Genomic DNA, 21,521 nt, shown 5'->3' on the forward strand with positions numbered 1-21,521 from the left:
CGTTTGATGATGATGATGTTGTGATGTTTGATGTTGTTTTGATGATGATGTTTGTGACGTTTGATATTATTTTGATAATGATGTTTGATGTTGATGATGTTGTTGTGATGTTTGGTGTTGTTTTGATGATGATGTTTGTGACGTTTGATGTTATTTTGATAATGATGTTTGTGTTGATGATGATGTTGTGATGTTTGATGTTGTTTTGATACTGATGTTTGATGTTGTTTTGATAATGATGTTGTAATGTTTGATGTTGTTTTGATGATGATGATGTTGTTTTGACGATGATGATGTTTGATGTTTAATGGTCATTAACATTGGGATAGGACCTAACGATTCATAAGAAAATTCATAGGACCAGATGGGTTACAAGATACAAATTTGGGATTTATTGGTGCATCCCCCTAATAATTAACCATTTTTGAACAATAACTATAAATTTATTTCTTTCTAAGTGTTTTATAAAATTTGTTGTGATGTAAGTCATTTTGAAGTGTAAAATGTAAAAGAACAATACTAGGACCTTCAAAAAAATTATCAAATATTTTACACAATACTCATATAGATGTGATCAATGTGAATACTTAGTAATTCATTTGGAGTTTTTAACATTTTTAGATTTAAAATTACATCCTGGCTTCCAAGAGAAATCTTTAAAAAAATTATTTTTAATAAATATATGTTTTAAACCGTGCATAACATCAGTATACAGCTAGTGTATATATATATTGACAGAGGATCCAGACCCATATAAGTGCTGGTTGTTTTTCTTGTTCCCCAGTGCACGGGATCATTTCATTTAAGTTTTGTTGGGTAGTTTGAAAAATAAAAAAATTCAAAACACAACCAAGCACCATATAATATTATAAATTGATCTTATATTTCGGGGTTTAAGTTTGGCCTACATCAAACCTAATAAAAATAAAATTATTATTATTTCTATTTTTGGGTTGGACCCCACAATAATTATTAAAAAAATAAAAAATAAAAAATGGAGAGGATATGAATGGACCTCTTGAAAATGATAATCAACAACATTGAATTTTTAGACTGAGATCTTCTCTATTACATGTCCTCTCTATGACATGGTTGTACTTGAAGATCTCAATTTTTTTTTTTCCGATCAACAGAACAGAAGATCTCTATTACATCATCTAACGATTATGAAATAATCATAAAAATATATTACTATTTTAAATTTAAAAAGACTTTTTTTTGATCGGCAAAGAAAAATTTCATTAACAGCATGAAATTAAAGGTACAGGAAGATGACAAGCATCGAGAGAGATTCGGAAAGTACAAATTACCCCTACTACTGCTACTCGCATTCATACAACCAACCCCTTGGCCTCACGAAATTTTTTTTTTTTTTTTTAAAAAAATAAAAACAAAAAGTTAAGAAGGACTTAACAAGAAGATAAAAAACATGAATCCCCGCAAAATCAAACCACACTGCCCAAAACCAAGCTGCTCCCCACGTCCACCTGCTTACAAAATTTTTAATGGAATTTTTAAAAAGACTTAAAATTTTTAAAAAGACTTATTACAAACCCTTAAATAAAATTTCTCAAAAAAAAAAAAAAAAATACTCCTTAGATAATATAATGGAGATCTTTCATTACAACTTTGAAATGAATAGGATCACAATTCAGAATTTTTTTACCATGGACAAAACATTCCAACTAGAAGTACTCGAGCTATACAAAGAACATGGACCAAAGAAATTGGAGCCCCTGTTTAAAAACAAGATTCTAGTTAAAGATGAACCAAAAAATACCATAGACATTGCATGCCTTGGAAAACCACAAGTTTCATTCAATATGCTACCCAATTGGAGCAAGTTTTCAGGGATTGGAACTTGTGTAAAAACAAAATTTCAGCTATAGATTCACCAAACAATTGTTTGCATTATACAATGTTACACGGAAAACCTTAAAGTTGATTGAATAGGCTAAACTACATTCTTCAGGCTGGATCCCAATTCTCTCTCCCAAGTTGAGCGTTCACATTAATTTTGAGTTCCCATGATGACATAAAGAATGGTTTGCCTTCGAGTAAATCACCAACAAACAACTGCAAAATAAGAATAAGAATAAGAATAAGAAAAAGAATAGCGCAAACGGGAATCTATCTAGGAAGCTAAAAAAATTAGGCTAGTAAGAAAAAAATGTAATAATAAACAATGACCATACGAAATCCTTTAAAAAAAAAAAATCAAGTCAATTAGAAGAAGAGTTTCACATCATTTGTTCCACCTCTTCATATTTCAAAACTTTTTTTTTTTCAATTCTTTTACTTAAGCGTATCAATCCCCCAAAGAGAAAAAAGAAATAATAAAGATAGGTATAAAATACACTTGTTCCTATTCTACACAATGTATTGCATTTGGGCAAATAACATCTGCAAGGCTTACTTATCAAAGAAATATATATGTATATATATCTACAAGTCTTTCGCCTATATAAATTTCTGAAACAATAACAGCTGTAGATGTTAAATGGCTTATAATAACTCACTGATTTCACTTTGGATGAAAGGCAAGCTCTCTCTCAAGAAAAGAGAAAAAAGAGGTCATCTTCTTCTTCCATTGGATAACCGGTTGTCATTGACAAATTCATAGTACTTGTCTTCCCCATAAAGTTGCCTGAATAATCAAATAACCAATGCAAGCTTCAGATTAGCACCATAACACACATACACACATGCACACAGGAAAACCTGCTAAAATTAAGCTTTTTCTATTACATCAGTGAACCAAAAGTGACAGTGGAATTATGACAGCGAAATACACAGATTGCCAATATTTGTACTTGGACTGGACTGAAGTATCGGGTGAAATTATGACAGCCAAATAGTTAGACCAGCATACCATATTTACAAGAATGTCCATTAACAAATAATAAATGTATGCTTATGGTCATTTTGAATGCCATGACACGAATGAGAAACAAAGTCTTATAATAGATTTCGGCAAGAGTTACAACTTACAAGTTACTAATCTGCAGTAAGATCTCATATAATCTTTCTTACTTGTATGGCTTCTCAGAAGTCAAACAAAGGATTGAAAGTCACAAAGTAGGGTTAGGATTTGCAGTGCACAAAAATTCCATGGCCAACATTAGCATCTATCAAGGTTTACTAAATATTATTCTAGATACAAGAAATTGAAAGCCATTATGATGTTAAATTTATAAGCAATGCACCCACGGCACACTGGGATTTTGTGTACCGTGCAGTCTTGCACTGGGGGAATCCTACTAAACTCTCAGAAAATTCTGACCCAAAAATAACAAAATCTAGGTTCCTCAACCATTCGAGGGTGGGTGATAATAAGCCTATGCAAGTGAGTGGTACCGCATTTATGCAATCATGACATCTAAGAAATTTGGCAAATTACATGGAACTGTGCTTTTATATTAACAAATTTTATTACAACAAACTAGAGCAAAAAAAACAATAATATACGTACGCTAGATTTGCCAATGTTTCAGATTTATTCACAGCCTTTCCTTCCGGGAGTTCAAGGGAAGAAAAATGCATTATCATTTCCTTCAAAGTGTGCTTTGTGCTTTTCACATCATTATCCCATAAGATGCTCTGTAATCGAAGTGCAGAAACTGTTTTATTTACAGGTCAAATTGTAAAAACTGAGGTCAAGCAAAAAACTGAAACTAACACAGATTCCCATATGACATGATACAGAATTAACATTTCCTGTCACAGTGGAGTTTTACAAGTAAAACATGTGCAGAAGAGGGTAGCTAGTCATCAATGGTCAAATACCTTCCTAACGTATTGTCTTTTCACCTCATCCCAGGGTACTTTGCCTTTAGGAGAGAAAATTGAAGCATTCCAAAGAGCTCCTCTAGCAACCATCACAGCCGAGGCACCTTAAAAAAAATTAAAAAAAAGAAGAAGAAGAAGAGGAGAGGATGATCACTTAAATTGTGAATATCATTATAGCGTGAGAGAGAGAGAGAGAGAAAATAGACGCATAAAAAAAAAAAAAAAGAGGGTAAGAACAAATCAGTTACTGACCATCATTTGCATGATATGAAAATATCCAGCATAGATACATCATTTAAAGAATTGATTGGAGATCTTTTACTTACCAGTTGCCAATTTAATGCACTGAATATCTTCATATTCGAAGACATCACCATTTGCTATGACGGGAATAGATAGTGCGGCTACAACATCAGCAATCTCACTCCATTTGGCAGGATCTCTTGGCCTATCTGCAACTCTTCTGCAATTCAACAGAAAACATGTAGCCATTACTTAAACAGTTAAAACGAAAGTCTTGATGAAAGTTAACTCTGGTCCGAAACTGATGCACCCTCCCATTTGAAATAGCATAACAGCAAAAGAATGATCCTTTAGAGGAAAAAAAAAATAATGGCTGCGTTTGGTACAGCTTTTGAATCATGATTCTACCTTTTAGTTTGAGTGCGGCGTTTGTTTACAGTTTTCAAAAATCATTTCCACACCCGCGTTTGAAAATTCGTGTACCCGGACGTCCGGCTGGTTGACCGGAACAGTGTTCATGATTTTTTTTATTTTTTTTATTTTTTTTGCAGTTGTTATTTTTATATTTTAAATAAAAAATATTTTCAAAATTTTTTTTAAAATTTTTTATGAGTTTTGAATAGAATTTTAGATTATGTATTTGGTTATGAGTTGTAAGTTTTTATATCAAAAATTATGTCACATCACTCAATTTAAAAACTCTTTTCAAAACCCTTTTTAAAACTCATTCACCAAACAAATTTTCTACACTCAAATCTTAATTTCAAAACTCACAAACTCAAAATACAACTCATATTCTCAAATCATATTTGGAAAACTCTACCAAACGCAACCAATCATTTCCTGAGACAACAAATCTAAGAAAATGTTGTTAAAATCATAATATAAGTAATCATCCACCAACAGTTCTCAAAAGGCCCTTCAAGCATTGTCAATTCAAATTGCAAACTTTCAGGGTATACAAATCCTTAAACTAAGGAGTAATAAATTTGCCTATGCAACCTAGACTACCACATTGTAGTTTTACTGCCATGTCAATCTTCTCTCAAGATGAAAGTAGATTATTTTCTCTCTTTTTTCCAAAAAAAAAAAGGGGTGGGGGGAATACTATTCAAGTACATGAAATTTTTGTCCCAAAAAACTTGTAAGACATCCACAGAATTCATGAAAGAGAGAAACATTGCGTTGTTTTCGTTCATCTCAAAGATGGGAAACTCTAAAATTTCAGATGCATGCACCTAGCAATGGAATTTATTTATTTTTAATTTTTATGCACATATGCAATGAAAAAGTGAAATAGAATAAAAAGTCAAAAGAAAGAGAGGAAACAGATTTTTTTCCTCGGGAAGTTAAAGAGGGTGTGAGACTTTCAGCAAATTCTACATTCTAAGCTCTTTGTTGAAGCTTCATCTTTAAACTTCCAGACCTAACCATATCAGACGAACCACCTTCATATAAACCATCAAGATTGAGTATTACATAATGTTTTGATTGCTCAGTTACTTCCTAGAAAGTATAGGATATGAATTACAAAGAGAAAATTGCTTGGAAGCTATCTAATCTGAACAATGCTAATTGAATGAGACATAACGCAATTTCAAATGCAAATAAAGCTAATTGTGTAACAATAAGCTTCAACATAGTGCACCAACCAATTTTCAGCACTCCAAAAATAAATAAATAAAATATTCAGTGCTATGCTAGAGATTAGAAATACTCCAAACCATCAATCACCCAAATTACACATTACCTTCCATGGACAGCTAGAGCAGAAACACCAGTTTTCTCGATTCTCCGTGCTAATTCTACCGTATCCTGGGATGATTTTAGAAGTCGAATCTTACATGTTACTGGTGTATCCAAATTTCGCTTTAATGTCGTCAATATCTGGATCAACAGAGAAACAACATAAGGGTTAAAGCATTTAGTTCAAAAAATGAACAAAGAAGGAAAAAGAAAAATAGAACTCCATGAATGTCATGCACTGCATACATCATGAATAAGCTCCGGTTTAGTCAATAATGCAGCGCCCATTCCGCCACTAATAGAGAATGATTTTGGGCAACCCATGTTGATATCTACTGCGGCAACATCTTTGCACCTGAAAGAGCAGTTACCAAGACAACTGTAGATCAGAGGTGGCAAAAAATAGGTAGTTGCTGTTTTGTATAACCATACATACATCTCAGTCCAAATTCATATGTGACCAAATTGTTAGGTTAGACCCAGTTAGACAACAGATGCATTGAAGGGTATAAAAATCCTAAGACCAAAGAATTGATGTTCATGCCACATTTTGTGCTATCCCCTACCCACCCAAATGTGGAATTCAAAACAAACATTCTATGTGGAAAGAACACAACTCCTATCTAATATTCCCACTTTACTGCTTTGATGTTAGGCTCCCCCTATCTGTCAATCTTCTTTTTTTTTTTTAAATGTACGCTGTGCGCAAGGCTCCCACTTATAGATGGGTCAACCCCCCCCCCCCCCCCCCCCCGTTCCCACTTTCTTTTGGAGAGATTAATTCTTGTGACTCAAAATGCCACAATGTTGTAAGCAAATAGCACTTAGCACATTAAGAAGTTGTCCCTGTAAACAAGAAGATGTCGAACTTGGTTAGTCACTTTCTTTTGGAGAGATTAATTCTTGTGACTCAAAATGCCACAATGTTGTAAGCAAATAGCACTTAACACATTAAGAAGTTGTCCCTGTAAACAAGAAGATGTCGAACTTGGTTAGTCAAAAGAAGGCAGTCTTGGAATCTCATGTTGTGTGGTGCACCCCCCTGCATGAATGTTGTCGAGTAACCTTGAAAGTAAAGGACACAAAAAATACTTGGATGTACTATCACACCCCATTCCTTCTCACAAATAAGTACTTTAATTTCGTTCTAAAGGCCAACAAAACAATATTTACAATTGTAAAATTATCATCTTAAGAACTCTTGGTAAGCAGAATTACATAGTAGAAAGGACTCAAAAAAATTGTCAATCTAGTGAAGGCACCAAGCCTGAACATATCAAAGAAAAAGCAATCAACAAAAGCTAGTCAGGAGGACACAACAAAAATGTTCAAATACCAAATTTAGAAGCATTGGTGTTCATTCTTGTTACAGCATCCAACCTTCATTACAATCAGAAAAAGAATAATGAAAAAGAAACATACACTATCTGAGCAGCAGTAAGAGCCCTCACAGCATCAGAAGTGCCCATTTGAAATACTACCCGATTGCTTTCTTCATGGCAGGTCCTGAAAACAATATTCTCAGTTCCCTTCTCCACAATATCAGTAGTCCCAATCACCTCTGATAAGTAACAAATGAGATGAGTTCCAAAAATTTAAGCAGAAGAGCAGTACCATATTCTTCTATTCCCCCAAATAATATAAACTACTACACAAATGCGGACATTCAGATAAATAACATTAAGAACAAAATTACTCAAAATTAAAGAAAAGTTTTGACCTGATTTCCATATTATTAGATTGATGGGGCAGCATAATAATGGAACCATACGACCACCAATTATATGTTTCAATATAAGCTACATATTCATTTGCATAACAAAATTCTTGATCCAGATAATGGTCTCTTGCATTAATATGTCTCCGGAAATTTAACATGCCTTATCAACCTCCCAACCCAGCCCAATTCTTGACAAGAATATCTCAACCCACTTTCAGAATTGGTAGATTTTATGTTGGTCGTTTGTAGTCATGACTCATGATTCTGGGTTTTTAATCATCATTCAGATATTATTTAATTAATTTCTTTGTGTTTCAATGAATTCAATGGGTTTTTTATTCATGTGGATGCCTCTGTATCATTGAAGAATAAGTTCATATAATTATACATGTTAATGTCAAGGAATGTAAATTATTCTCTTGATAGATTTATGAAATTTGTAGATAATATGGTGGGGCAACTCATATAGGGCTAGGGCCATAGTCTACCTTCATATACATGCTCTCTGTACAGGGCCTTCACCAGCACCTCTGGCATTTACTCAATAAATATATCTACCTCTACTTGTAGACACGCATTAAAATATTTGGCAGTCCATTAAATAAATCTTCAAAAAGATCTATAAAGTCATTGTGTACCAGTATGGATACAATATATGACTATATGGCCTTGCAAATTCCTGTGTGAAATTAATCCTAGATTACTGAACATATTCTACATTTGCTTAACTGGTCATAGATTTGTTGAAAGCTATGAAACACGAATACTTCAAATAGGGAGACGTATCCGTATCATATCTGTATCAGATACTGATACTCCTTGGATACTTACGGATACGTATCAGATACTTATTAAAAGTATCGAATACATCTTAATTAATTTTTCATTAATTTTGAAGTATCGGATACTTAGTTTTGAAGTATCGGATGCTCCAAGTCACATATTATCGGATACTTCTTAGTTAATTTTGAAGTGTCAAATGCTCCGAGTCACGTATTACTCCTTTTACGAAATTAGAATTGTATCATTTCTTGCATAACATCATAATATAATATAATTACTAGGATAAATAGAATATTTTTACAGCACTTTGCTTAGTTTTTTTATAAAAATAACATAGTAAGCTATAATAATAGAATTCATCAAATTGACATATCTTCATTGCATCATGCATGTCCCCTATAACTACAAAGAAATAAGGATTAATAAGATAATATAACAATAGTAAAATTAAATATCAATAAATAAATAAGCAATTAAACTTGTATAGAATATTTTTGAATAGTACAAAAGGAAAAAGCATAGGGTCAAGTTGTGGATTGTTTTGATATTATAATATCAACATATTAGACTTGATATTGAAATGAAATATTTGCAAGACCTATTGAAAATTTAAAAACTAAACTAGCTACTGGCTTAAATTAATATCTAATTCTTAAATATTAGTATTTTATATTATAAAATTACTGTGATTTCTCAACATTCTTGAACTTATGTGTAACTCACTATTAATAATTTTTTTATTTTTTATTTTTTACAAACGCATCCTAACCGTACCCGTATCCTACTTTTTTTGGTTTTGTCGTATCGTCGTATCCGTACGTCGTATCATCATGTCCGTACTCCGTATCTGTATCCGTGCTTTCTAGGTTGAAAGACATTATAAATACCAAATTTAGCTCGGTTACTAACTTGTTGTCATCCAAATTATAACACAGCGCATAGATACATTGGCAACCTGTTTACCCTATCAGCATCCCACATAGCACTGAATTTCAATGATCCCCTAAAATGCCACAAATAATTAAATAGCCTAAAATGTTAGAAGCAAAGCTACCAATCAATTTTAGGATATATATATATATATATTTAAAATCATTTTAACTATCCAACAGTACATTAGACAGTGTATAATCAAATCCCTTGAATTTATTGTTTGAAACAAAAGGTATAACAAGCATACCCACAATATATATATATATGCTGGACCAAAAAACAAAAAAATTACCATTAATTCGACGGTCACATTTGATAAGTTTATGATCAATTATCTCTTCTCCGTATGTTATATCTGCACCATATTCAGCAGCGAGTAGCCTAAGCGGCAGTGTGCCCTATAAAATAAACCAAAAAAGTAAAATTCAAACAAGTATTACAAAAAAAAAAAAAAAAATTTTAAGCTTCAGGAATGCTGAATCATAAATTACATCTAATCAATCGTGTTGCTAATCTCAATATTTGGAAATACTTTTGCATCGGTTAAAAACCCTAAAATGGTACAAAAAAAATTTCATAAATGATATGATTGAAGTGCAAAATTGTGAGAGAGGGAACGAGAGTTGAAACTCACAACTCGAACCATAGGAGCCAGAACAAGCTTGTTCTTGTAGTTTATATCCATCTTCTTTGCCGCAATCACACGGCTGGGATCGAATATGGTGTCCTTCAACCCTAGAAGGTAGGTCTTCCCAGTTGAAGATACACAACCACACACACACACACACACACACACAACAGTCGTATATCAAAACTAAAACGGTCACGGGTCAAGATATCCAAGGGCGGTGGCGCAAACCCGGCGGGGTTGGGTCGGGTTGAGGCCTGTCCAGGCTTAGTTCAAGCCCGTACCCAATTTCTACCCGAACTTTTTTACCGGGGTTTAATTCAAAGAATTCGGGTGAGGTTAGGGTGCTCCAAATGCAAACACAAAAATAACATATACACTGTATTTCACTTTTTGAAAAAATATAAACACCAATCATAATAAACTAATGAATTTCAATTTTTGAAAATAAAAAAAGAAAAAAATATTTCAAATATATAAAATTTTATAAATATTAATAAAGAATTCAATTTATTCGGTATATGGAAACCTTATCCAAGTTCTCTTAAAATTTAATTCGAGTTGATAGATTTTAATCTAAACATTGATCTAATTTAAAATTGTACTGTTAAAATTCTAAAATTTTCCAAAAAAAAAATATTTGAGAGCCACAAAATCAGTGGCTCAAATGGCTCGAAATTGTCAAAACGACGTCGTTATGGCTTGTTTTGCCTCCAAAACGACGTCGTTTTGACAGTTTCAAACCATTCGAGCCACTAAATTTTGAGCCACCAACCATTGCCGTTTTCAAAAAGAATATAAGTCGCTCATATTAAAAGCACCCATCACCCCTAGTATATCGAATTCTTGGTTAAAGGCTGTGTGTGGCAAGTGGGCTTCATATGCAGCAGCAGCACTTTACATTGTGAACAATCAATTTGAGCTTTAGGTGAAATCAAGTGAGCCCACAGTTTGGTAGAATAGGCTTGCATCTAAATCCTTATAGAAGATTTTAAAAATAAAAATAAAAAAAATCAATGATTTGAGAAGAATTTTTTTTTTAAAAAAAAAATAGTAAAATGTATATAAAATTATGTGAACTGTAAGTATATTTTATTTACATTTTACTTATATTTTTCTTTTCTTATTTCAAATCTCTCAACCAAATACAACGTTAATTTATTTTCCTTTGTGAATTTGTTCATAATTCAAAATATAAATGTAACATCTATTACATAAGTTATGAAGCAAAAACACGGTCTATCAGTTTAGTATCAATTCCAATTGAGGCTTTTTATGCTGTGTTTGGTTGGGAGATTTGGGAAGGGATTTGGAAAGGGAAATGGAAAAGGTAGGTGAAATGTGAATAAATCATGTCTATATTTCACATAGTTTCACACACCTTTTCCCTTTCCCTTTCCAAATCCCTCCCTAAATCTCTCAACCAAACACACTGTAAAGGTTTTTTATTTTCTTTTTTTAAGAAAGATGTTGTAAAATTATACTTGACTAGTTCTATATTTTTTTTTAAATAAAACAAAATAAAAAGAACCAATGCAGGCCTTAATTAAATAAGGAAAGTATTCGGGAGCCAATAAGGTGGAGTTCACTTTTGTAAATTAAGCACTTCCCAGCACCTTACCTTATTGATATTTTATGAGTAATCTTATCTTGAAGGGCTTTTTTTTTTTTTTTTTTTTTGACAAAGTACTCTTTTGACAACTCGGGCCTCGCTTGTAAATAAGTTATTTTAATAATTTTTAAATTTTTTAATTAAAATATGAGGTAAAAAAATTAGTATGTTTAAAATAATTTTTTAATTTTTTACAAAAAGACGTGCAAAAAGTGAAGAAAAAAAATAAAATATTTGACTTTTTAGTATAGATTATAGACTTTTTATTTTTTTTGTAACTTTTTTATTTTTAGACTACAACAGACAATTTCCAAACGAGACCTTAGTAAAAAAGTTACATTTGTAGCTTGTTGGCTAAAAAAGTTAGGTTGATTTTTTAAGCAATGAGTCATTTGGCAAGTCTAAAAAAGCCACATATAAAATTACAATTATATCCTCTATGTTTTTTTGTATATTTACATATGTAAAAATATATATTTTCTACATTGAGTGGGGATAGTTTAATCTTTTTATTGTAATGTGACATCATAAACAAATATTAATCAAAAAAGTCAAAAATAATTTTTTACCAACTTCTCAAGTTACTTTTTAAAAAACTAAAAACTTAATTAAAAATTAAAAATTAAAAATTCCAAAACAATTCTAATTCTATGGGTTGGTAGTGTGATGATGTCAATTGCGTGTCTATTTTTTTTATTTTTTATTTTTTGGAAGAAAAAATTGCGTGTCTATTTTTATTTTGAAACTATGACAGCCCAAGTAGAAAAATGGCTCAAAATGGTGTCACCTTTGACCATTGTGTCACCTTTTGGTAGATGAGGGGTTTTCTCACTAAAAAAATGAGAGACTACGTACAATCTGAAAGGTTAACCTGACTTTCACGTTGTGTTTAATTGAAAATTTTGTGAAGAGATTGTGAAAAGAGAAAAAAAAAATATGCTTATAAAATTAGATATAATATAAGTATATTTTATTAATATTTTACCTTTTTTTTTTTTTTTTTTAAAAAAAAAAAAATTAATCTTTCAACCAAACACAACGTAAGAAGAAACGACCAATGCAAAGATCTACCTCCCATCCTTTTCTTGTAGTTTTTTTTTATAATTAAGGATTCAGGTTTGTTTAAAAGCCATTTATTAGTTTTTAATCTATTTTGATCATATTTTCTCATTACGTTTTTACATTTTTAAATAAAAAAAATTAAAAACTTTCAACCAACTTTCAAAAATAACCCTAACTTTAAGATCTTGAAATTAAGGATATACCTCCACTAACCCTTTGAAGCGATTCAAATAAATATATTTTCCAGTCAAATATAATATAATTTTTCCATTCACGTGAGTCATGAAATTTTAGACGCCAATAATTTATAAACTAACCTTATAATTTGTTTCAGTTACAAAAATTTCCTTTCCTCACTATCGTGTCCATCACTGTCCGTCACCATTAAAACACCTTCTCTCTAGATACATTTGGCTAATTACGGGGATTCTTAGGCTTCGTTTGAGGAGGGGGTTAGCTTTTTAACTTTTTGAATTTTTTAATTATTTTAATTTAGGATTAAAAAGTTTGATTTGGGAAGAATTTTTAATTTTTTTGAATTTTTTATGAGAGAAAAAATATAATAATTATGAATTGAATGTAATGTTTTATTTTATTGAACTAAAAAATATATTTTGTTCTTTTGTGACTATTTTAACTAAAAAATCCTTAAACCGAACTTCCCAAACATTGGCTTGGTCCCATCAATGACACAATATTATTAAAATAATTATATTTGTTTATTTAATAATTTTATTATTCATATCTATTATTGATACAATGATAATACATAAAATAATAAACAAAGCTTGATAAATAGTATAATTATCATATCATAACATTATTAAAAATAAATAATACAAGTATAAAGCTGTAATTTTCTAAATCAATGCAAACAATTGGAGTACCAAACTTTGTTTTCACAAATAGTAGTATCCGAAGGCTTCCACTTTAATCATAATTCAGGTAGCTTGGTGTTTTTGTATGGTATTAAAGTTGGGACATGAAATTCGCAATTGGAAATATATAACCCAATTACCACTTGTGGGGATGTATTTTCTTAATACCAACATGTGGCAAGGTGACGCCGACGTGTCAACCGAGGTGCTACGTGTTCTGGTCGTAACGACGAGGTTATCTCGGCTAGGCCGAGGTTTTCTCCGAAGATATCGAAATCCGAGATAAACGGATAATGGATAAGGGGCAAGAGTTTTAGAGTAAAGAGAAGATTTTGCTAAGATAAGGATAAAACTCTTAGGGAGTTTATCTTTATCTTTTGAGGAATCCAAAGTAAGCACTGAATTGGAGTCCATAGAAGTCAGGCTTTTAGTAGGACTTGGATTGAGTTAACTATAAAAGAAAAGCACCCCCATGGGTCTAAGATATGCAGTTTTATGTTTAAGTTAGCGAGTTTAGTACTTGATTTATCTTTGAGAGATATACTGACTTGATCGTCGGAGTGCCCCCGGGTGGAAGAGCCACCGCCGAAGCCTTTTCTTTCTGTTACAGGTTTGCTGAAGCCATCTATTCTGCTGGTGCTCTCCAGCTGATTACTAGGCGGGCAATGTGGTCAGAAAATTACCCACACAATTTGGCGCCGTCTGTGGGAAGCTTAGAAGAATAGATGGCCAGTAACGGACAGAGGGAAAACATTGGGGGCGACACTCCTACTGGGAGTGGCAGACCAATTGATCTTGACGTTGAAGGAGACAACCACAATACAGGAACTCATGGCCAGGGCCACGGAGAGAAAGACGTCAGCCAGGAGAACGACACTTCGAAAAGGACAGACCAAAGCAAGTATTATAACGAAGATAACCTTCAGGTATGGAGGGATAGGTGCCTACGAAGGGATGAGGAAGTAAAAGACTTGGCAAACAAGTTGGCAGACCTTCAGTCGGTTGTCAACTTCATGATGCAAAACAATGTTATGCAGCCACCATACCCACTGCAAGATACACCGATACCAGCAATTAATACCCAGAAGGGAGGAAGGAAAGCAATCCCCGAAGCGCCTCAGCACACCAGGAGTGGAAGGCACTCTCACCGACCTTCCAGGAAAGTCGAACGAGAGGAGCCGAGGCAAGAAGAGTCCCGAAGGACACATCACATGAAGGATCCAGGGCCCAAAGAACATCGGCATGTTCAAGGGCAAGCACTCTGCTTTGACACAACCCATGGAGAAAGATCGAAACGGACCCACCACGAGGCCGAAAGTAGTGTGCCAAAAAGATTGAAGTCCAAAGATAGCCGAGCTCCAGGTAGGAGTAAAGAAGACTTGAGGGATTACCTCAAAAGGAGGCAGCAGAATGTTGAAGCCGAGGTGACTTCCCCAATTAAGCCGAGAACACCATTCTCGGTGGAACTGGACAAATTTGAAGCACCAAAGAGATTCAGTATGCCGAGGTTCCAAATTTATGATGGTAAGTCAGATCCCAACTTTCATGTCGGACTATACCTGAATTTAATGGTATTTTATAGTGGGAATGAGCCGTTGCTCTGCAAAGTATTCCCCTCATTCTTCGGGGAGATCGCATCCAATTGGTTCCATAAACTATCGAAGGGAAGCGTAAAGACGTGGGAAGGCCTGGCCGAGATGTTTGTGGCCAGGTTTGTGACGAACAAACTACAGCCCTTGAGGGTTGACGCTCTGATGGCTTTAAGAATCACCAAGGATGAAGGCCTGAGGGCCTACGCGAAGAGGTATTATGAGGTGTTCAATCGAATACCCGAATGCAACCAAGAGGTGGCGGTCGTGTCTTTCAAGAACGGCCTGAAAGATAATTGCCCACTACGGAAGTCTTTAGCAAAAACATTGTCAAAAAGCATGGAAGAACTCATGGCGAGAATCGAAAAGTACGCCAGAGCCGAGGAAGATACGTCGGGAAACAAAGAGATAAAGCAGGAGAAGGGAAACGGCTCGCCAAAGCGAAGCCGAGGTAACAACGGGCCGACCAAACAAGAAACGGAATTGAGGGGTAAACAAGCAGTAACAACTATATTCCGAGTCCCAATCCACAAAGTCTTTGATCAAATACGAAACCAACCCTATTTCAGAGCTCCAGCAAGAACACCAGGGGAATTCATGGGAAGAAACGTTGGTAGGCGTTGTGCTTACCACAATGAAAAAGGACACCCAACTCAGGGTTGCAGAGCCCTAAAAGCACACTTAGAAGACTTGGTAAGGCAAGGCCATCTGAGGGACCTTGTTGATGAGGCCAGGACAAGAGAAGAACAGGCAAGATTGCCTCAAGCACCTACAGCTCCGCCTCCCCCAGCACAACAACCACAGGCAGGAGGACCACGAGTTGTTAATGTAATTCACTCAAAGGTGAACAAAAGCGACATTCGGGGAGAAACCCAAAGAGTAAAACACCTGTAGCACGTAAACCAGATCGGATATAAAAGACCTCGGCCTGAAGAGTGCCAAGGACCGATGATAGCCTTCACTGAAGCTGACCTAGAGATGGTCCAGCATCCGCATAATGATTCCTTAGTAGTATCCCTCCTGGTTGGGGAGTGCCAAGTGAAACGCATCCTAATAGATCAAGGCAGCTCTTGTGACATCATATACGTTAGATGTTACAAGGAGCTAGGCCTTCAACCAGACGACATGGAGCAATCGAATGGCCCGATGGTCGGCTTCAAAGGAACGCCGACATGGCCACTGGGCGCAACAAGCTTGGAAGCACAAGCTGGCACTAAGAAGATCAGGACAGAATTCATGGTGATTGACACACCTTCACCGTATAACATCATCTTGGGAAGACCATAGTTGCATGCAATTCGGGCAGTTCCCTCAACATTGCATCAACTACTGCGGTTCCCAACAGAGCATGGGATTGAAGAAGTCAGAGGAGATCAACTGCAGGCAAAAATTTGTTCCATGGCAGCAATGAAGTCTACTTGCAGCGTTCGAGAGCCAAAAGAGGCAGAAATTGAAAATGAGGATATGGAAGTACTAGAAGACGTCGGCAAAGAACCAGCCGAGAAGAGCGAAGAGACACTAAAGAAAATCCTCGTCCAGGAGGACGACGAAGAGCGCTTCTTTCTTCTCGGCTCAGGCTTAGCCGAAGAAGAGGAAAGAGAACTGGAAGATTTTTTTAGAACAAACATAGAGGTGTTCGCCTGGACACCTTACGAAATGTCTGGCATTGACCCCGAGGTCACTTGCCACAAACTGAATGTGGACAGGTCGGCAAAACCTGTGATTCAACGAGCTAGAAGACCGACGTTGATACACGTCGAAGCAGTAGAAGAGGCTAGTAACAAAGATGTTCAAGCAGTTGATTGGAAAAACGGTAGAAGTCTACATCGATGACATGGTCGTGAAGACCAAGGAATCTAAGGGTCATCTTGCCGACTCAAAACATACCGACTCTGACTCAACGCATCAAAGTGCGCGTTTGGAGTTGGATCAGGTAAGTTTTTAGGGTATCTGGTAACAAGAAAGGGCATTGAGGCCAGCCAGACCAAATCAAGGCCATCCTAGAGCTGAAGAGCCCAACGTCGGCAAAACAAGTTCAGATGTTTACTGGAAGGGCCGCAGCCCTAAATAGATTCATCAGCAGAAGCTCAGATAAATGTAGACCCTTCTTCAACTTGGTGAAAAGAGCCACAGATTTTTTGTGGACAGAAGAATGCGAAGCCGCTTTGACCGACCTGAAGAAGTACTTGACCATAACTCCGGTTCTTTCCAATCCAGAACCAGGGGAAGAACTGTTTTTGTACTTGGCAGTTTCAGAACACGCAGTCAGTGCAGTACTAATCCGAGAAGAAAAAGGGGAGCAAAAGGCTGTTTACTATGTAAGCAAAACCTTGGCTGATGCAGAAACAAGGTATCTACCACTGGAGAAATTAATGCTAGCCTTAGTAATGGCTTCAAAGAAGTTGAACCATTACTTTCAGGCGCACAAGATTGTGGTCCTAACAGAGCACCCACTGAAATCCTTACTGCAACAAGGAAACTTAATAGGAAGAATAGCAAAATGGGCAGTTGCCTTGGGCTAGTATGACCTGGAGTTCAGACCCAGAACAACAATAAAGGGCCAAGTTTTGGCCGACTTCGTGGCAGAATTCACGCCTGAAACCATCGAACATCGGGCTCCGTGGAGCCAGGATGAGCATTGTCCCAGCAAGCAAGGAGAATCCTAGCCAAAGGCAAAAGAGCAAAGGAAGGAAAAACTCAGACCCTGCAGCATCTACATCGGCGACTCATTCAGACTATTTATCGATGGAAGCTCAAATCGACAAGGAGCAGGTGCAGGAGTACTGCTGATATCTCTAGATGGAGAAATAATAGAACAGTCCATCCGTTTAGGGTTCAAGGCCTCAAACAATGAAGCGGAATACGAAGCATTAATTACAGGGCTAAAACTGGCAGCAGCAGCAGAAGCAGATGAGGTAATTGTTTTTTGTGATTCACAACTTATTGTTAACCAGTCAACAGGAGAATTTGCAGCTAGGGACGAAAGGATGTCAGCATATGCAAAAGAGGTCATCAGATTGGCAGCCCTATTTCAGAACTGCCGAGTACTCCAAGTTAACCGAGATGACAACACCCACGCCGACGCGTTGGCTAACCTGGCAAGTTCAATGCAGACTGGAAAAACAAGGACAATTATGATCGACTATATGTCGGGCCCGAGCATAGAACCACAGAGCACAGAGCAAAAAGCAATGTGCGTGGACTTGGGACCAAACTGGATGGATGCAATCGTTGCATTCCTAAAAGAGGGAAAGCTGCCAGAAGACCATAAGGAAGCACATAAAATCAGATTGAAGTCGGCCAGATTCAGTCTGACAGTAGAGGGCCATCTCTACAGAAGGTCCTTCACTGGACCCCTTTTAAGGTGCGTACACCCTTTGCAGGTTGAAAATTTTCTATACGAGATTCATGAAGGGATTTGTGGAAGCCATGCTGGGGGCAGATCATTAGCCCACAGAGCCATTACCCAGGGGTATTGGTGGCCCTACATGCAAAAGGATGCTGAAACCTACGTGAAGAAGTGTGAACAATGCCAAAGGTTTGCACCTTTGATACATCAGCCAGCTGCTGACCTAAACCCAGTATCCAGCCCTTGGCCGTTTGCCCAATGGGGCATGGATCTTGTTGGGAAACTTCCCCAAGCAGCTGGGCAGAGAAAATACTTGCTGGTAGCAACAGATTACTTTACGAAGTGGATAGAGGCAGAACCTCTAGCCAAAATCCGAGATGTGGACGTCAATAACTTTATATGGAGAAATATCATCACCAGATTTGGGATTCCAAGAGTAATAGTTGCCGACAACGGAACGCAGTTTGACAGCAAACTCATCAAGAACTTTTGTGCGAAATTCAAGATCAATAATTACTTTTCAACACCAAGTTTTCCCCAAAGTAATAGGCAAGCAGAAGCATCCAACAAAGTAATTTTGAATGGAATAAAGAAGAGGCTGCAGGCAGCAAAAGGAAAGTGGGTAGACGAATTGCCCAACGTGCTTTGGGCGTATCAGACTACGCTGAGAAGATCAACAGGGGAATCCCCATTTGCCATGGCTTATGGCACAGAAGCAGTCATCCCATTGGAGATCGGCATCCCAGGGATCAGGACCCAAGGAGTAGAGAATGGCACCAATGACATACTCTTAGCCCGAGATTTGGATCTTTTGGAAGAACGAAGAGAGAAAGCTGCAATTCAGCTCACAGTATACCAGCAACAGCTTGCCAGAGCTTACAACAAGAAGGTCAATCCAAGAGATTTTCAAGTCGGCGACCTAGTCCTGAGAAAAGTCGTCGGCAACAAGAAGGATCCCAGAGAGGACAAGCTTGGCCCAAACTGGGAAGAACCCTACAGAATTACTTCGGTATTAGGCAATGGAGCTTATCGGCTTGAAGATAACGAGGGCAAAGCACTGCCAAGACCTTGGAACACTTGTAATTTAAAATTCTTCTATCATTAGATATGCAGTATTTTTGGCCGATGTCATCAATAAAATCTTTTCCCTTTTCTTTAAAACACATATGATTGATAAAGTTACATATTGGTGTTTTTTGAGACATAAATAATGAGAATCCAAGTAGAACTCAGGTTCACATTGGGGCAAAAAGAAGACAGAGACACTTAATTCACTTGTTGAAATTTGTAGCAATTTTCAAGTTGGAGTTAAGCCGATTCCTTATCTTCACTTGTTGAAATTTGTAGTAATTTACAAGTCGAAGTTAAGTCGAGATTATTCCTTAATTTACTTGTTGAAATTTGTAGCAATTTATAAGTTGGAGTTAAGCTGATTCCTTATCTTCACTTGTTGAAATTTGTAGCAATTTACAAGTTGAAGTTAAGCCGAGATTATTCCTTATCTTCACTTGTTGAAATTTGTAGCAATTTACAAGTTCAAGTTATGCCGAGATTACTGTTTCTCTTCACTTGTTGAAATTTGTAGCAATTTACAAGTCGAAGTGAAGCCGAGGTTATAGTTTGCACACTTATAGCAATCTATAGGTTGGTCCAACCAAAGAAGATGCTTAATTCTTGTTGAAATTTGTAGCAATTTACAAGATAATGTTAAGCCGACATGTGATCATCTGTTGAAATTTGCAGCAATTTGCAGATTGAGGTAAAAGCTAAGTATATTGTTTAAACACTTGTTATAACTTAAGAAAAGTTTACAGTATATAATAACACTCGTTGAAATTGGTAGCAATTTACAAGTAGGTTAGACTATGATCACTGTCTAAACACTTGATTGAAACATTGAGAAACGTTCGCAAAGTTGACATTGAATAATATATGTCTTACACTTGTTGAAATTTATGTAAAGTTTGCAGGTCAGTATCTCACCGAAGTAAAGCTTGTAGTTCTTATACCCGAGATATGTAACCCCGAGAAGATTGCACAAAGGTGGCAAAATATGAAAGGCATACAAAATATTCTAAGTATAGAACAATGCAGAAGCAAATCAAGAGAAATTAAAAAATTAAAGCATCCATAGAAAAACAGTTGCAGTTATGTACAAAAGAAGACACTACGGCCTACCGGAAGTAAATTGTTTCGAAGTAACAAAGAAAGGCACATCGGCCATAAAAGGAAGCTTATATTGTCCAGAAAACAAAACAAAGTACAAGGGTGCAAAAGAAAAGACATGAAAGTTAAGACTCTTCAGCATTAGCAACTGGCTGGTTCTGAACCTCAGAAATCTCCTGAAGAGATACCCCGGCTTCCACATCTGCAGCAATCTCGGCATCGATCTCGGCAAGGGTTTCATCAACGCTCTTGCCGATTTGAGGAATGTCGGATGAACCCTGCTCCGGGGTAGTCTCCTTGATAGCTTCATCATCTTGAGTCAGGTCCAGGACCTGCTCATTCAGAGAAGGAGACTTAGCCCCAACAGCCTCCTTGGATTTTCTTATTAAACCCTCCTCCTTACCCCCCTCCACATCTTCAGACTCAGATTCGGATTCTTCTTCAGGATGACTTGGAGGAGGAGGGGGAGGGAATGGCAGAGGGAGATCATCAGCCTTGCGCAATAGCGAGTCATCTGGGATGTTAAGCTTTTTGGCAAGGGCCATCCAACCAAGGGAGAAGCCCTTGTTACATGCCTGCCTAACTTGCAGTTTGTACTCCTCAGTGACGTCGGCCATTCCTTGAGCATAAGCCTTCTCGTCAGCCTCCTTAATCTTAGCATCTTTAGTTACTAAGGCCTGCTGAAGCTCTTTTTTGGCTTGGGCCTTTTTCACCTCGGCCTCTCTCTTCTCGGCCTCAGCAACCTTCTTAATGGCCTCGGCAGATTCGGCTTTTTCCTCAGCTAGACTTTGGGCTTTGGTGGCGGCCTCAACTTGGTCCTCCAGTTTTTTCATCTTTGATTCAAGAGTTTTGTTCTCCTTTTTCAGGACAGAAACCGCCCTCTTCATGTCGGCCAATCTTTGCCGATTTTCAAAAGCTTGCATGGAGAGAGAGTGGGCATGTTGAATGGCCTGAAAGAACACAAGGCACAAATTGTTACAAAATTTTACAAAGTAAGAGAGAAATCAAATTTCAGCACAAAGG

The 21,521-nt window shown here is 36.3% G+C and overlaps 1 protein-coding gene across 1 annotated transcript; it reads right to left on the bottom strand.

Moving 5' to 3' along the window:
* Positions 1-1,797: 1,797 nt before the first annotated feature.
* Positions 1,798-10,199, bottom strand: LOC114277187 (Aldolase-type TIM barrel family protein). Its single transcript, XM_028219061.2, has 10 exons — positions 9,849-10,199; positions 9,507-9,612; positions 7,201-7,339; positions 6,025-6,133; positions 5,783-5,919; positions 4,116-4,252; positions 3,787-3,893; positions 3,473-3,600; positions 2,520-2,647; positions 1,798-2,076 (listed from the first exon to the last, which is right to left on the bottom strand). Exons 1-9 carry the CDS (start codon positions 9,897-9,899, stop codon positions 2,575-2,577), a joined length of 987 nt encoding a protein of 328 aa, XP_028074862.2. The 5' UTR covers positions 9,900-10,199; the 3' UTR covers positions 1,798-2,076; positions 2,520-2,574.
* Positions 10,200-21,521: the final 11,322 nt, after the last annotated feature.

The sequence above is a fragment of the Camellia sinensis genome, chromosome 1 (genome assembly GCF_055761805.1).
Source record: "Camellia sinensis isolate YWXY chromosome 1, ASM5576180v1, whole genome shotgun sequence".
Lineage (NCBI taxonomy): Eukaryota > Viridiplantae > Streptophyta > Magnoliopsida > Ericales > Theaceae > Camellia > Camellia sinensis.

Coding starts and splice junctions, on each gene's coding strand:
- LOC114277187 (XM_028219061.2), bottom strand. CDS start 9,899: ATGGATATAAACTACAAGAACAAGCTTGTTCTGGCTCCTATGGTTCGA. Junction 6,134..7,200: donor CTTACTGCTGCTCAGATAGT/GTATGTTTCTTT, acceptor CTGCTCTTTCAG/GTGCAAAGATGTTGCCGCAG. Junction 5,920..6,024: donor AACCGGAGCTTATTCATGAT/GTATGCAGTGCA, acceptor CTGTTGATCCAG/ATATTGACGACATTAAAGCG.